At 28.8% G+C, this 17469-nt stretch overlaps 1 protein-coding gene across 1 annotated transcript; it reads left to right on the plus strand.

Annotated features, from left to right (window-relative positions):
• The first annotated feature begins 5174 nt into the window (after nucleotides 1–5174).
• On the plus strand, nucleotides 5175–6378 carry LOC137838119 (ethylene-responsive transcription factor TINY). The gene has a single exon (XM_090301890.1). The coding sequence runs from the start codon at nucleotides 5498–5500 to the stop codon at nucleotides 6158–6160; it is 663 nt and encodes a 220-aa protein (XP_090158016.1). The 5' UTR covers nucleotides 5175–5497; the 3' UTR covers nucleotides 6161–6378.
• The last annotated feature ends 11091 nt before the right edge of the window (nucleotides 6379–17469 follow it).

Raw genomic sequence — 17469 nt, forward strand, 5'->3', positions numbered from 1 at the left:
ACAATTAAAGAGTGGGCCAGTGGAATTTACATGATACGTACTATTAACCAATAACTATATTCGAAGATGCATTAAAAGTAAAATATAAATTAAAATAATAAGTTAGAAAAAAAAATGTTACAAGAACATGCATTAATAGGTTTCCAACTACAAAAGTACTGCAGTAGATATTCCATCGTTAAGGCTTTCTCCATTAGAGACTGAAACAAAGATACATTAAATTTGGGAACATATACACTTCCAAACATATACAATGCAGTAATAAGGTTAGGTCAAAAAATATATTCCAACAAGCCAATTGCTTCATAATTGACATTGTTTATTGTTATATCAATTTCTTTTCCTCTGTAAAATTTGAATAAAAAATTTTGAAAGAAAAAAGATAAGTATTGTTCAAATCAATACTTTGTTTACTGGTTAGGGTTTATGCATTTAGTATAGACAAAAATTTCAAAATTCTCTATAATTTGAGTAAAAAGAATTAAATAATGAGTTTAAAAATAATTAAAGAAAAATACATAGATGAATCTTTTTATTTTATTTTCAAATATAACACTATTATATTAAAAAATAAAATAAAGACTGATTCAATTATGTAACTTTTTTTCATGAAAAAAACTCATAATATTTTTTATTTTTCAATAAGAATGTTAACATATTAAATTTAAGAATATCATTACTTTGTGTATTGGTCGGAGCCGATCGAGAGGACCAAAATCATTATGTTCAAATAGAAGATTGACGAGACTAATCAGTGATCAAACATTAGGTAATACATTCTTAATCACGATCCAAATCCTTAATAACCTAATAACAAAGGATCCATGATAATTATATAAATAGGCACAAATTCCAAGAATCAGGTATGTCATTATTCAGTACTAATAGCGTCGAGTGTCGAAAACCTAAATCTTACTTGAACGTTGGAGTGTCTTTAGCAGTTACCATCCGAGTCTAGAGTTCGTGGAAACGAGAAGTGGAGAAGTGGGAGGAGCAAAAGGAGTTCATTCGAGAGGAAAGAATGAAGAATAGACTGACCGACCGAGAAAAAGGACGATCATTCTCTTAGTTCTAATCTCGTTCGATAACACTTTGTTTATTCCAAAAATAAAAATCATTTAAAGGTATATTTATAACTAATGTATAATTTAACCTCAATTATAACCGAAAGTCATTTCTAACTATTGTCCAAAATTAGTAGGAGAAGAGGAGAAAACTTTTCCATCCTAATAAACATATTTTTATTTGGACTAAATTCTAAAGGTTTCTGTCACCAAAAAGAAAAGAGATTTAACAAACATTAAAATTAATCACTATTTATACTATTTTGGTTAGTATTTAAACTAGTGACGAATCAACAATCAAATAAAATTTGTTGTTAAAAGTCTAATTACTGAGTTAATTAGTAATGAATTTGAAGATTATCTATTTAACTATTACATTTTTTCAGTCATTTACCTTTCAATTGTTGTAACTAGAATATAATTGTAGATTAAATGTGCCAATAAAAAAAAAAGTGTGACTTGACAAAAAATATTGTTAGCATCATAATTTTAAAAAGAATACATTTAAAAATTTATAAATCTCAATCGTTAATCTAGTCGCAAACTATTTATAAAAACTGATAAATTTGATTAAAATTCCGGCCACTATTATAAATAATTAATTTATTTTTATAAAATGAAATTTTATATTTATTAATAATTACAAAATTAACATAACATTATACATATTATCTTGATGAAAAAAGAGATTTTCAATCATCGATGACATCCACAATATTTTATTTTATTTCAATACATGCAAAGTTATAATACATAATAAAAAACTAAATAAATCTGTGAGCATCAATATAATTAATATAATGTAAAGTCACACAAATTTGCAAATAAACTAACTAAAAATTGAACTTATACAAACTAGATAAAAATTAAAACTCAAACAAATTAAATAAAAGTTGATACAAATTAAAAGTGATAAGATTTATATAATGAATATATTAATATAATCGTCATGATGAATGAAGGATTGATATTAAATATAATTTGGAGGTGTTGTATTGTAATATGTATTCTATTTGTTGATCTATTATTGCATATATATATATATATATATATATATATATATATATATATATATGTTCCTTTAATGTTTTTTTTGTTAGCTTCATCCTTTTTAAGAATGCAAATTCACTTCTTTTTTTCATCCTTTTTAAAAATGCAAATACACTTCTTTTTCTTTTTTTAAGGATTAATTAACATTATTCCTCTATTTAGAATTCAGTTATATTAGTTTGTATTATATAGTTTTCTTTGAGAACATATATTTAGTATATATTTTTTTTTATTCGTATATTTGCTTAAAATAATTACATATTCATCATAATTATGGCAAGAATTATTATTGGAGATCATCGAATAAAAATTATGACATTTCATAATTTCATAGTTTATATAAGTGAATGCAAACTTCACATTTTAAGCCAGTTTTATAAGATTGGATTAGATTTAAAGTTTACTTCTTAATATGGTTTCAGAGTAATTTATAATATATCCTAATAATTATTTGTTGGATTTAGCAGGTCACTCGATCTTAGGTTATTATCGGACTATACGAATTAATAATCTCATCATGAAAAGGTATATTGGAGAATCAATTTTATAAAATTAAACTAAAATTAAAATTTATTTCTTAATAACAACAATTGTATTAAAATGTCAAGTGTTACATTTGTGATTAAAATATTTTTTTAATATATATAGTCAAATCATGTTAAAATGATAACTATAAAAAGGTTTTTAAAGCTTTGGTAATGCACCATAAAATGCAATTGTTCCAAATAATATTCTTTAGCTTTTTCTTACCATTTTTTTTTATTTTTTTTTATACTGCAATACAAATTTTTGTGTACCTAAATTAGTACACGTCTCTTCTTCTCCGAAGTAACCTTCTTGAGGAGACTTCTAGTTTATTCATTTTTTAAAATAATATTATTATATTGGATTTTGGCTAATATAAAACTAAATTTGAAGGACGACTATTATTGCTGGGTCCATATATACAAGTATAAATATCTACGTTCAGTTTTATTATAAAAATTAAATATTCTGAGTATTTTGAAATAGAATGTGTTATTGAATGTACATGTAAAATTCTAATTTTAAAAAGTGAATTTAATGATTTTTTTTAAAAGTATAATTTTGTGGTGAAATAAAATATCACAAACAAGTTTATTATAAAATTTAACATGATCTATCAATAAAATATAACCATTTTCTTTATTTTTAACTCAGCATATTTGTAAAAATAAAAAAAATTAACCTTAATAGATAAAAGCATACTTTTAAGCATAGAATTATACTTTGTGCTTAATTACTCTTTAAGTTTCCGTCTTTAACCTTTTGTTCAATTGGAATAACTTCAAAACAAGAAGTAGAATTAGTGAAATTTTATAAATTTTTGACAAATTTCAACTAATAATGATAAGTGAGTTAAAAAAAACTCCATGAAGATGTATTACTAATATTTGTATTTTACTAATGCAAAATAAGAGTGAAAAAAGTGGATCTCTTTTAACCACTTCAAATAAAATTTGATCCCTTTCATTTAATAATGTTTTTTTAGACGATTAAGATCTTGAATAAAATCTGCAAAATTCATATAATAATAAAATAGACTAATTATCTTCTAAGAGTGAGTTATAGGTTTTTAATTCTCACAATAATGTAAATTTAATTTGTGTTTATGCAAAAATATGCTACAAGTGAATAAGTGGATTTAAAATGTAAACATTAACCTTGTTTTTTGTGACTTTCTAAAATGACATTTTTAAGCTTCCAAGACATTCATGAACAAAAGAGGAATATACATGAATAAATTTAAACTCTAAATTTACTTTCAACTTGTATGAACCCTAATGAGAAAAACACTCCATAACCCCACCCTTTTGGTACAAAGCTTGAATATACAATGAACAATAATGTCACCGACATAGCTCATAATTGTAATCACTTCTACACTCTTAATCTAATTCATCCACCATAGCACACGAATGGTAGGAAATGTTTTCTTCTTTCTCTGAGAAGGGGACAAAAGAAGTGACTACATAGGAACGTTTTCGTTTAATAATGTGTTGAAAGAAGTAGAAGCCATGAGTGCATGTTAGTGATGTTGGTGATAGTGTTTGGTAGTAGTAGTAGCCAGAAGAAAAAAAAAGATTGAATGGGACAATAACAGTATCCCTATATAGGCAAAAGGGTGATAGGTGAAAAGGGAAACAAAACAACATAACTCAAAACTAATATTTCACATTGATTTTTCCTAGAGTGAGTTTTATTATCCCTTTTATCTGCTTCTCTGCTTCTGGTAAAAGAGAAACAATATTATACTTACATGTTGACATTTTGCACTAGATTATAACACAACAAAGTAAAATGAATTACATTATTTCATATTATAGTTTTAAACTGATATTTTTTCACTATATAAATGATTGTATTGATATCTTTTCATCGTCTAATTGTGAAAATAACTGTATTGGTTGGGTCTGACAGTTAAAAGTCTCAGAATTCGGTTATAACCGATCGACACGATCAAATTTATTATAGGCCTAAACAGATGATTAACAAAATTAAGTAGTGATCAAACATTATGTAATACACTTTCAATCATGATCTAAAGTCTTAATTCGATCGAATAACAAAGAGTCAATAATAATCATATAAATAAGTACTGATTTCGAGATTTAGGTACGTCATAATTTGGTATTAATAGTATCAAATACCGAGATCTCACTTGAGCGTCAAAGTGTATTTTTGCAAATATTATCTGAGTTTGAAGTTTACAGAAACAAAGGAGAAGAATGAAAAGAGAGCAAGTTTCGAGAAGAAAAGAAATAATAAAAGACCGATCGACCGAGAAAAAAAAAGTATTCGTTCTCGTGATTTGAATCCGATAATAATAACATTTGGTAGACTTGAGAGAGAAAGAAGAGATTATTGATAAAAAAAAAAATATGAGGGGATGGCATGGCATGCCATGAAAAATGTGGAGAAAGGAGTCTGCAACACCTGTGCCAGGCTGTGTGTGAGGTATTCATGAGGCTTGTCACCTTCCTCCATGCTTCGCCACCTCCAAACAAATTAACTATAAAAATGACATAAGAAATCTTAATTTTTGAAGTAACATATGTATGAATATGTTTGCATAGATTAGAAAGGTTGTTTGAAAATGGGGTTTTGGAAGGAGAGCCATTCGTGTGGGTCTCTAGAGGGTCCTTGTTTACGTACATAACCCCCCACGTTTTCTTTTCTCTTCTCAATTAATTTCCCTCTTCTTCTCTCCTTCTACTAAAACCCCCCCTTCACTCTAACTCTCTTCACTCATTTTCATCTTCTCACACTTTCATCACACTGTGTCACTATCACAGGGACGTAGCACCAAAAACACACACACATCAAGCCAAGAACAACAACAAAGAACGTTCTATTCCTTAAACATGGTCGACCCAGCACCATCCTCGGAATCAGACACAACAAACACCATCACTTCCACTTCTTCACCATCATCCTCGTCGTCCACTTCCAAGAAACGAGGTAGAAACAACGACAACAATGGCAATAGTAACGACAACAAGCATTCTGTGTACAGAGGAGTCAGAATGCGCACGTGGGGAAAATGGGTGTCGGAAATCCGCGAGCCGCGGAAGAAGAACCGCATCTGGCTCGGCACCTTCGCCACCGCCGAGATGGCGGCGCGTGCGCACGACGTGGCGGCGCTCACCATAAAGGGCTCCTCGGCCATCCTGAACTTCCCCGAACTCGCCGCCTCGCTGCCGCGCCCCGCCTCCAACTCCCCCCGCGACGTTCAGGCCGCCGCCGCCAAGGCCGCCTCCATGGAGGCGCCTCCCCGGAGCCCCCTCTCGCCGGCCGCCGCACCGGAGGACGACCTCGGCGAGATTGTGGAGCTGCCGCCGCTGGGGTCCAGCTTCGACTCGCCCGACCCGAATACGGAGTTCGTGTTCCTCGACCCGGATGAAGGGTGGCCCTATCCTCACCCGTGGTGTCACGGCATTTATGACGGTGGGTACTTCATCGGTGACATGAACATGGTTTCAATGCAACAAGACTCAGAAAGCATGGTTCTTTCCTTGTGGCCTTGAACTCACCCAAATCGTTACACCAATGCTACCCATTGAAGTATGGTTTTTTTTTTCTTCATATTTTTGTGTGTGGTATGATTAGTTCATAATCATGTTTTTTTTTTTCTAAAGTGTTTGGTAAAAAATACGATTTTTCAGGTTCATGTACATGGAATAATATCTCTTGACCTGCCAAAATCGATACAATATATGAGAACTTAGTTCATAATTCTCGATTAGGAACTTTAGCTTCAACAATTTTATTATTTTATTATTTTTGTATTTTTTTTTCTTTTTTTTTTCCCTTAATTGCATAGTACTTAATCTTTCTACATGGGCCCTTCGGCAATTTTTCCTTTCAAGGGCCATAGTATATGAATTTTTATTGTTTCCTGTTTGTAATTACTTTGTTTGTTCTTCTTTCTCTCACCCTTTTTTCTTTTCTTTTTATGATTCTCTTTGTTGTTAGAAGATGTTATTTTAACAATGATAAATTAAAAAACATCAATTTACAATTATGATTTAACAAATAAAATTTTTAAATTGTTTTATTTTAATAAAAAAATATTTTTCTAACCTTTTGTTTTGTTATGAGATTCATATAGAATACAATGGTAGAAGGGGATTGGTGTTGTGGTTTGATGATGATGCAAATGAAGCGAAAGATACGTGTAGAAAGTTGTTCTAAGCTTACATTATATAGTTCTGCTTTTAGAGGACAAGAATAAAGGTTAAAGGAAGATTCTCCATTGAATTTTTATTTCTATTTTTTTACAGCTCATTCTTCCTCTTTTCATGGTTTTTGGTTTTTTCTGTTTTGAGAAAATGACCCTCTTGATGGTAACAAAATTACAAGTCTACATCGTATAAAACAACTAATAATGATTAATGTACTAAGTGCACCCACTCATTTTTCTTAATGCATTTGCAAAGGGAATGAAGCTTCCAATGGAAATTCAACTCATGGAGCTACAATGAGTGATGGTGTTCTACACACACAACGTCAAACTTCATTTTTTTTTTGCTTTTGGAGGAACTGCAAATTCAATTCTTACCCCCAATCATTCTTATTTTTTATTTTCTTTCTACATAAGGTAAAAAAGTAAGAAAGTGAACTCCCTACTTTTTTTAATTCTTTTTTACTTGTTAAGAAAGAAACATGTGTGTATAGAGAGGATGATGGATGTGTGAAAAAAATGCAAGGCAAAACTAACATTTTTCTAAAAAAAAATGGTGCAAGATAACTAGTTCTACAAATTTTGGTAATGACTAATTGTTTTTTTTTCAAATAGTTAAATGTATTTTTTTGTCCATGTACTAATAAGAAATTGATTTTTGTCTTTTATCTAAACTTTAGATTATATAGGTGTTTGTAGTATGAAAATAATTGAAATAAGTCATTTTGTATGTAAAATTGATTCAATTTGAGGTTTCACTTCATCAACCCATTAGAAGTAGTTATAATAGTTATCTGTAATCAAAACAACAATGAATTTTGAAAAAAAACTAACAATTATTTCAATTCCAGAAGAACTCATTCCAATAATTTATATACTATAGATATTTGGATGGTCTAAAATTTGAATAAAGACAAAAATCAATTTCGTGTTATATAGTACATGAAAAAAAAACATATTTAACATCTCATAAAATATTTGGTAACAAAACTAGTTAAAGTTTGATTCCATCCTTGTAAGGCTATTTCATTATTTAATGTGATGTTATGATTGGAAGAAGATCATATATTATAAATAGAGATATAACAGGTAGCAGGAATTTAATTAACAATGGTATCACTATTTGACTAAAGATATTGTTGCATTATTATATGGAACTATTTGAGCTAACGTATATTCCATTTTTCATTGTTACTTTAGCCTTAATATTGTGGTCGCTAGTTACTTCTAGATGCAATAATTTAAAGATGTGATACATGTGATTTTTTTAATTATATAATAAGAAATGGTATATATCCTAGTTTATTTGTTTTATAGTTTTTCTGATAAAGCAAATCATGCCAAGAAATCTAAAGAAAAAAAGTAAAACAGAGTACTTTTCCCCCTTTTTCTACATCATTTATATATACACCTGACTTTAGTGGCCTTGTGGGGTTGTAATAGCTCTTTCTAGTGACAGTTTATTTTGATGGCATTGTTGTGAGGCGTGTGGATGTATGCTTATCATGTCTAGACTTTACAATATGGTCAAACACACAAATTCAAAGCTTCAATCATAAAGCAACACTCATACTTGCAATCAAAAGGTATATATATTATTTTATTGCAAATACAGTCCCACATGGATTAAGAAGAGTCGAGACCAAGAGTAGTTTATATACTCTTTTTTCCCTAAACTCGTTGAGACGTTTTTTAAGAACAAAATCGTGATGGGGCATTGACTTCCAAAATGGACAATATCTCGAATGTGGTGATCGACCCTAGCGAAACTATCTCTTGGACTTGAGGTTGGAACAATGGCGTCATCTTGACCTCGACTCCTGAGTGATGTGGAACAATATATGACTCTGAATGAACCACGGTTATGTCTTGTAAAATCATAAAAATATGAAGAATAATCTTTAACTTTTTTTCTATTATTGTTAAGAATTTGTTAAAGACGATAAGATTATGAGTGAAACTTATTAAACTAAAGTAATTATTGTATTATTTTATCAAATTTTAGTAGAAAATATGAGATTATGAAGTAATCATGTATAATATATTAAATGAATAACTTAATTTATTTTTATTTTTTTTTAATAATACTTTTTTCATGTGGTAACAGAAGATTGTTGTTACTTGAGATGTATGTCTAGCTGAGATGTCAAGTTTCATATTGATGCCTAACATGAGAGTTTCTATATAGATAAAAAAAAGGTGTCAATTCCACCAAAAGTAGGTGTCTCATGTAAGAAGTTGTAGAAGAAATTACTAGTCAATTATATTCTTTTTATGTAAAATAGTAGTAAAAGTATGAAACTCGTGTAATTCTTAAATTGAAGTATCAACACTACAAGAAAATGAGGTAGACTCCACTTCAGTTGCTTTGATAGAAATTATTTTAGATACTAATAATATTTTTAGTTTATAAAATAGTATTTAACTTATTCAATATAGTAATTAATTATTTTTTGTCTATAAAATTAGTTTCTATTTAATATTTTTTTTGTAGTGATATCTCATGAAAAATAAAGTTGAAATCCTCAAACACTAAGTTAATTTCATTGCTTTTGTTAAAACACATTTTTGCAAAATTATCAAGACTACACGATGAGACAATGGTATGGAGTTTGATATAAAAAAAACTACTTTAATTATTAAGGAATAACACATTAAACTAGTTGTACCGAAAATCCTGAGAAAAAGAGATACCGGAAAGGAAACATCAACATATCTTAAACACTGCCCAATCTTTAATTTTTTAGTTAAAACTATCTATGAAATTATGGAATTGTGTTGTGAATTTTGTTGTGCACCTTATAAATTGCATCCCCACTCCTTTTCTCAAGAATGATTCTTCTTTTGAAAGGTTGTATGATAAAATGTTTGACATAACTCAAAAATATAAAATGTTTTGATGCCTTTGCTATGTATCCACTATAATTGCTCAGTTGATCATCAAGCTAAAGTTGGAATCTTTCTTGGTTTTAAACCTAACACAATTTTTTTACAGTTTATGACCTTTTGTGTGTGAAACTCACACACATAGAAGACATGTAGCTACCAAAAAACTAATAACCACCAAACTAGAAAATAAAAGAAAAATTAGGTATAGACAATCTACATGCTAGACGATCAACTCACTATATTCCTTATCCTGAAACACACTAAAAACCAAGTGTAGATTGTCTATACACGAACTTCATGTCAGACGATCTAATCTAAAACATACTAGATGGTCAACATATGAAATACGGACTAGACGATCTATCTAGTATACACTAGACCTTCTATCTAACAACAAATATTAGATCGTCTATTTGATATAAGATAATAGACCGTCTACAAGAATTTTGAGAGCCCCCTCAAGTTAGAGTAAATATTGAGTCTTCCCAAATTGGAACAAAGATTATGAGACATCGAAGGAAGCAGAGCTTTGGTCAATATGTGGGTTTGTTGAAGACTTGAACAAACAGGCAAGAGTTTGATAACCCCTTTATGAAGTTTTTCTCTGATAATGTGACAATCAATTTCTATATGCTTGGTGTGTTAACGGAAAATTAAATGGTAGTTGTCACTGTACAAGAGAGATTGTTGTGTGTGATGCATTTTAGAATCTTGCATCAAAGTAGGTGAGTCATTGGATTTTACAAGTTGATGAGACAAAAGAGCCTTATACTTAGCTTTAGATGAACTTCTATATATAATAGGTTGTTTCTATGAGTTTTAGAAAATGGGTGGATGACCAAGATAAACAATGTAGGCACTTACAAATCTTCTTGTATTTGTACATCCCGACCCATTAGTGTCATTATATCACTATCAACAATAGAAAAGATTTTTTGATAAAAATTGACTTAAGTGATACACATTATGTGTAATATCAACCCTTGTGTTGGTCATGAATTTAATTTAGATAGTCATTCTAATTTAAATTTAAATAGCCATTATAATATGAATATGAATTTATGGTTAAGAATTATAAGTATCCCAATCTAAATCACACAATACCACTCGACAAGCACTTTTGATTCGGGAAATACTATAAAACATAACTTTCAACAAGAAAAAAAGAAGAAGAAAATGTAACCTTAATAGAAGAATCTCTTCCTTGTTTTCTCCAACATAACTTAGAAGAGAGGCATTCCCTTAATTTATGCAAAATTACTTAATATTGTGTTCACACCAGTTAAATCTATTGGGCAAAAGTGGCCTCTAAGAAATATTTAGGCTTAGTCTAAGACCAGCATGTGTGTATGTTACTTGTGGTTAAGCACACGATGAAATTATGTTCAAATGTTATACCATTAAATGAAAACATCTTCAGATAAATGGATCTTAAACATATTCACGAAAATGTAATTTTATTTATGTTTTAAAAAAAATCCTTTATTAAAGAATGAAAAATTACTTTAATAGTCTCAATTGATTAGTGAAACTATTAATCAGGAAGACTTTTGTACAAAATGAAAATATTCAAATACATCATTGGAGTCAATCATCGCATCTGAAATATTATCTGTTTTGAAGATCGATCACGATTTTATCTTTAAAAACGTTTCATAAATTAAAAAAATTAAAAATATATAAATTATTTTTGAACTCGACTTTTAAACAACGGTACCAAACGCTGCGCTCGTAACGTGAATTCCCTGATCAAATAACACTATTTTCTTTGAGCTACGAAAAAGGAAAGAAAATTAAAAAATTCCATATTGGTGTCAAAAAAGTAAATAGCACTTGCCACTTCTTTTGGTAATACTTTGATCAATTTTCACCTACTATTCACCACAATAAATATAATTGCAATTTATGATGTGGTGGTCTACTGGTAGAATCTTTGTGCGAATGAATATTGTGAATATGGTAAGTTTTGGTAACCCTGAAAATTTAAAACTATATGAATTGATGAAAGGTATTCAGCCATAGCCCTAGGAGTTTTTTTTCTTCTTAAACTTCAACCTTAAAGGGCACATTTATTGTTCACCTTCATAAAAAGGGAAACTATATATCCATATAGTAAATTTATACAACAATTCAGAGAGAAAGAAATGCGAAATAATACAAAAGATTGAGAGAGAAAAAAACCCTAATAATGTTTTCAAAAACCCTATTTGAATCTCATTTTTGGCACATCATTAAACATAGCTGCCAAAAGTGGTTTAAACAATTTTTGTGGACACTGCTCTCACGTCTAACACGACATTATTGGAAGAAAACGAAGGGTAGGTGCACTCAATTACAAATAGTGACTTTTGCTTCAATAATTGAGAAGTAGCCTTAAACCATTTTTCTTACACCTGTTTGAGCATGGCAAGATTGTTTTCCCCACCAACAAAGGAACTCATTTCAAAAATGGTGTATGTTCATGTGACCCCATCAAATAGCTGTAAGATATCAAGCCAAAAGGACCCATTGTTTTTGCTTACCACCCTTGGCTTCTAGCTAGTACTATATTTTACTTCCTTTCTTATGACTCATAAAGTATTACAAAAGATAATATGTTAAACTATATATTTGTGGGTGATAGGATACTGTATGGTCCGATAAATCTAATAAACTCTTGTTATGATAGACTTTAAATCATTCTGGTATCATATTTATTGGTAAACTTTAAGTTTAACTCAATCTTATCAAACTCACTTATAAAATGAGATTTGTACGTATTATTATATATTATAATTTTGTTATTATCTCTAATCAATCTGAGATCTCCAACACGTATAATTGATTAAAATTAAAGTATTATTTAGTTGGCCACTTATAGATAAAATTAGTAGCAATAGAGTACGGAACAAACTTACTAGGGATTGTTATGTGTATGTATTGTGTTTTGCTCTTTTTTGACTGAAGATTGGGTATAAGAGTCTTGATTGAATTTTATGAGGGTTACTGAATCCTTTTAATGTCGCCTATCCTTTATTTTCATGTATATCCTTGAGGATTGGTTTGTTGTTTTGTAGAGTCTGATAATGTTGAGTAGGTTCGTTCGGACCATTTTTTGTATGAGAGTTGAAATATCCCTGAACTAACTCTTTTTATTTTATTTATTTTTTTTAGATAAAAATAAAAAATTTGTGGGATTTTTTTGTTTTTATAGCCTTATGGGTGGTGGATATTCTTTTGGTGACTATTTTATTATGTTCTTGGTGCCTTTCTTAGCGTATCTAAGAAATAATTAATCATCCAATCAATTCGTGCATAATGGAACTTTGTTTTAACTGGTCATTCATGTGCATCTTGTGCTAACAATTTTTTTAATGGGAAACTCTGTGTTGCACTGCATGTCAAACAGCTATGGTTGATGCATTTTGACCCAATTAGGTTATAAAAACACATTTTTATTAAGATGATGCTATTCCTTTTCGTTTCACACAAGCTCTTTTATCCAAAAGTTGACTCTAATTAATAAAGGAATTATTTGGGAATTACAACATAGTTAAGACTATGACTGGTTTGCTTAATAGAAAAATTAACGTTTTCTCTAAATAAAACATCTCAAAATATTTTATTTTTTTACAATTTATTATGTATTTAACCTGTTTAAGATATGATGTTCCAACATGCTCATCAACCAAAAAAACAATTATGGTCTTATCATTTGATCTAGTTTTCTGTATATGATAAGATGTGAAAGGGTGCACTATTTTTCATGTAACTTTATCAGCTTTTTTTGGAGGATTCTGATGACGTGATTAATACCATGAAATCTAATATACTCACTACACAAATATACACAATTGTTTTATTTTAAGAGGGACTTTTTTTTATTAAGGGTTAGAAAATTCCTGATATTTTTTGTGATTTTTTAATAAATCGTAAGATTTTTTTTTTTCTTTATTTTTAAGTTTTTTTTTGGAGAGCAATGTTTTTTTTTAATATATTTTCACACATTTTTGAAAGAGGCATTCCAAACCCTATCATTTTTATCTCTGCAAGTTCATCTATCCTTGTTTTCTCTTATTTTCATTTTTTATCGTTTAGTTATTTTTTAAAGTAACAAAGATTTAGAAAAGTCTAGAAAAGTCCTGAAAATAATAAGATTGAAAGAATCAAAAAATTAATTATTCAAAATCACTGATAACTTATTAGCAACACTACACTGACTCTTTTTTAAAAAAAAGGACAAATCACAGAAAACGAATCTATAATAAAAATTAAAATTGTCGAAAATACTAAATATAATACTAAAAATATTTTTTTTGGTGTCAATCCTAACTAGCTAGTGATAGAAAATTCAACAACTCAACTAATAATTATTTATCATAAATCCAATTCTAATGTCTATCATGATTTAGATTTAAGACCAATGTTTAATTTGTTTTCCAAGGAAAAGACTAACTTGGATTCCATGGTCACATGCCTCTGCATATGGTTGCAAGTGCTTCAGTGGTTTGCTTCAATTTCCAACAAAACACCCATAAATCATAATTAGATGCAACAGATAAAACTGTGGCTGAAAGTATTAGTGACAGATATTAGTTGTCATTAATAGTTGTTAACTAAAAGGTGGCTCATAAATCGCATCTCAGCATAGAATCTGTTGAAAGAGTTTGACTTCAAAACCCTAATGAAAAAGAAAATAAAATAATCACCCTTTACACTATCACTGCTTAATTTTTTATTCTAACACTATTTGACTCTAATTATAATAATTAATCATCAATCTTATAATGCCTTAACCTAATGAAGTACTAGCCACTAGGAGTGGCAATAAAGTGTAACTAATACAACAATAGGACACAAAAATAGGATATTTGAATGACATCCTTATTTTTGGTAATTTTATATATACAAAATAAAAAAATATAAAAGTATTTAAGCCTAATAAATAATATTAAATTTGCATAGCACTAACCCTTTCACCACCTCACCCTCCACAACTTTCTTCCATCCTTCGGACCTCCCCAAATAAACTCCAATCATCTCACTATGATAGTTTATAATTGGGAGGAATTTTTATAAAAGGAAGGCAACTTTTGTTCTTTTTTTTATCAAAATAAGGTTGTTTTAGAAAAAATTACAGATATAAAAAAATTTATTAATGCAACACAATTTTATTGTGAAAAAAAAAGTCGTGTTAAGGTGTTAGGATTTCAGTTTTTTTTTTTCAACAATAAATAAATTAAATAAAGAGAAACATTTTAGAAGTGTTTCAATTCTTATACATTTAAAATTCAAGGCCTCTTTTATTTTCACAGTTGGACAATACCAAACTGCAGATGAACAATAATAAAAACATAAAAGTTTCATATATAACTAATAATACAGTAGTTTCATATTTCTAAGTCTATACTACCAATAAATCTTGTGTCTCACCAATGCCATTTCATTCAAAAAGTATCACTGCACTGTGTAATCAATATGTATAATTATGCCTGCACTTCGGTTTAACTAGTTTAAACTAAAATTATGTCATATCGACACAATTTCATCTTAATACGTCAAATTTCGTGTGAATTTTAATATGATTTTTTCATAATAAAATCGTATCACATTGATATGATTTCTTTCATCCATAATTTTCTAAAGAACCAACACTTTTTTAGGGAAAAAAATTCACTCTCATAAAAAAAACTGTTTACTTATATGTTTGAGAAAACATATTGGTGTGGTTGTATTATGTAAAGGCACGAGGTTGTGGTTGAAAGTCTTTTGTGTAGTCTTTATGGGATAGAGGAAGAGACTTGTCATCATCTGTTTTTTTAATGCATAATTATTTGGATCGTATGGAGTCATTGTTTGGCTTGGTGTAATGTCAGTGAGTCACAATGATCCACTGTTAAATTTTTTTCAGTTTAGGTTGTGTAACGTCTCTGATTCTATTAATGATGTTTGGGGAGAGCAATTTAGATCACAGTAGTTAGCGAGATTTGGAAGCACAAAATAATGTCATTTTCAAAGGAGGGTGGTTGATTGTTTAGAAATATTTTATATAATTCAATTAAAAACGTAATCTTGAGTTACTTCTAAGTCACATTTTAGTTTTTTTTCCTACTCTGACCGATGTCTTGATCCATTGGTTTATATGAGGTTGATTAAGTGATGTAATTTTGTTGGATAGTTCTAGAATTGATGTTATGATTTCATATTTAATTTGTTATTTATTGATGATAAAAAAAATATTTGATGTGTGGAGAAATATTGAATTTATATTTTTAAAATAGGTTATCCTCTTATATTTTGTAGCATTGTAAGTCCCTAAAAGTGGTTGAGGTGATTTGATGGGAATGGGATGGGAGAGGGTAGAAAGCATCTCTCTCTCTAAAGAAGGGTATGCTATCTTATTCCCACAGGACAACTCTTGTACCCCAACGCACGAATCCGATCTTGGGACCTCATATCACAATAGGACAATCAGTCAACAGTGATATCTCATAATTCTACATTTTCTTCCAAATTTCTATTATTTTTCATTGTCAGATTTTCATAATTTTATCAATCTAAAGATTCTCATATCACCTCGTGTCTTTCTTTCTGCTTAACTCATTTCTACAAAAATAAAACTCCAAAAATCTGGAAAAATAACTTTTATTGCTTCTTCTATGAGTGTGAAAAAACAAAGAAAAACGAAATTACCTTCATTTTTTAATACTATCTGTAATGTGAAATTACTCATGTAAAAAAAAATTGTTTGTCATCATACAATAGTATGGTAGTTTAATATATTAAAAAATTCAAAAAAAATCACAATTAAAGCGCACATAAAGAATAAAAAAAAATTGAAAACAATACGATATATATATATATATATATATAATATAATCAATAATCAGTTATAATATAATCAATTATCAAAAGTTATATATATAAGATAAGTAATAAATTGGATATATAACGTAATTTATATATATATAGACACATACGATATTAATAAAATAAATTTTTCAATCGACTTTTTAAATCTTTTACAATATTAAAAAAAAATTAACAAAATCTATTTTCAACCATTTTGTATGTATATGTAATATCAAATAATTTGTTTTTTTTTTCTATTGAATTCACACATCATAACAAGAATACAAATAACTAATTATTCTTTATTTTCAATTAATTTTAATTATAGTATTTTTCTATAGGGGAGTTCATCGGTGGTTTTTCTGCTTTTCTTGATGTTCAACTATGTTTGTTGTGTTTTATTGATTTATTTGTGCTACGGAAAAAGCTTAGGAGATGAAATTTACTAATGTATGGTTTGAATGTGATTCTGCTTTAGTTTGTATTGCATTTACCGTTAGGACTAATGTTCCATCGTCGATGGAATACTTGTCTTAATTATTGTGAAAAAATTTGTGTGTTGATAAGTTGGTTAATTTAGAATTTATTAATAGAGAATCATTTCATTGGTATAATAGACTTTCATTTAATTTGTTCTTAGAATTCTTTATGAATAAATATTGTCTATTTATGTATCGCTCTTGTTAACATATGACTTTTGGTCTAGTCTTCCCTTTTTTTTTTCTTTTAATAATTTTTTTATGTGATAGCAGATAATTGTTGTTATTTGAGGTGTCAGCCTAGCTTAAATGTCAAATTACTTAATAATACCTAACATGAGAACTTTTAATAAAAAATAATAATTTAACCATAAAATAAAATTTTAATCTTACAATTTCATTCAACTAATCTTGTGTAACAATCACAATCATCACATTGCAAACAATTTTTTAT

This window comes from Phaseolus vulgaris, chromosome 4, assembly GCF_051622355.1.
Source record: "Phaseolus vulgaris cultivar YP4 chromosome 4, ASM5162235v1, whole genome shotgun sequence".
Taxonomy (NCBI): domain Eukaryota; kingdom Viridiplantae; phylum Streptophyta; class Magnoliopsida; order Fabales; family Fabaceae; genus Phaseolus; species Phaseolus vulgaris.

Excerpts from the sequence above, each read along its gene's own strand:
- LOC137838119 (XM_090301890.1), top strand. The coding sequence starts at position 5,498 with ATGGTCGACCCAGCACCATCCTCGGAATCAGACACAACAAACACCATC.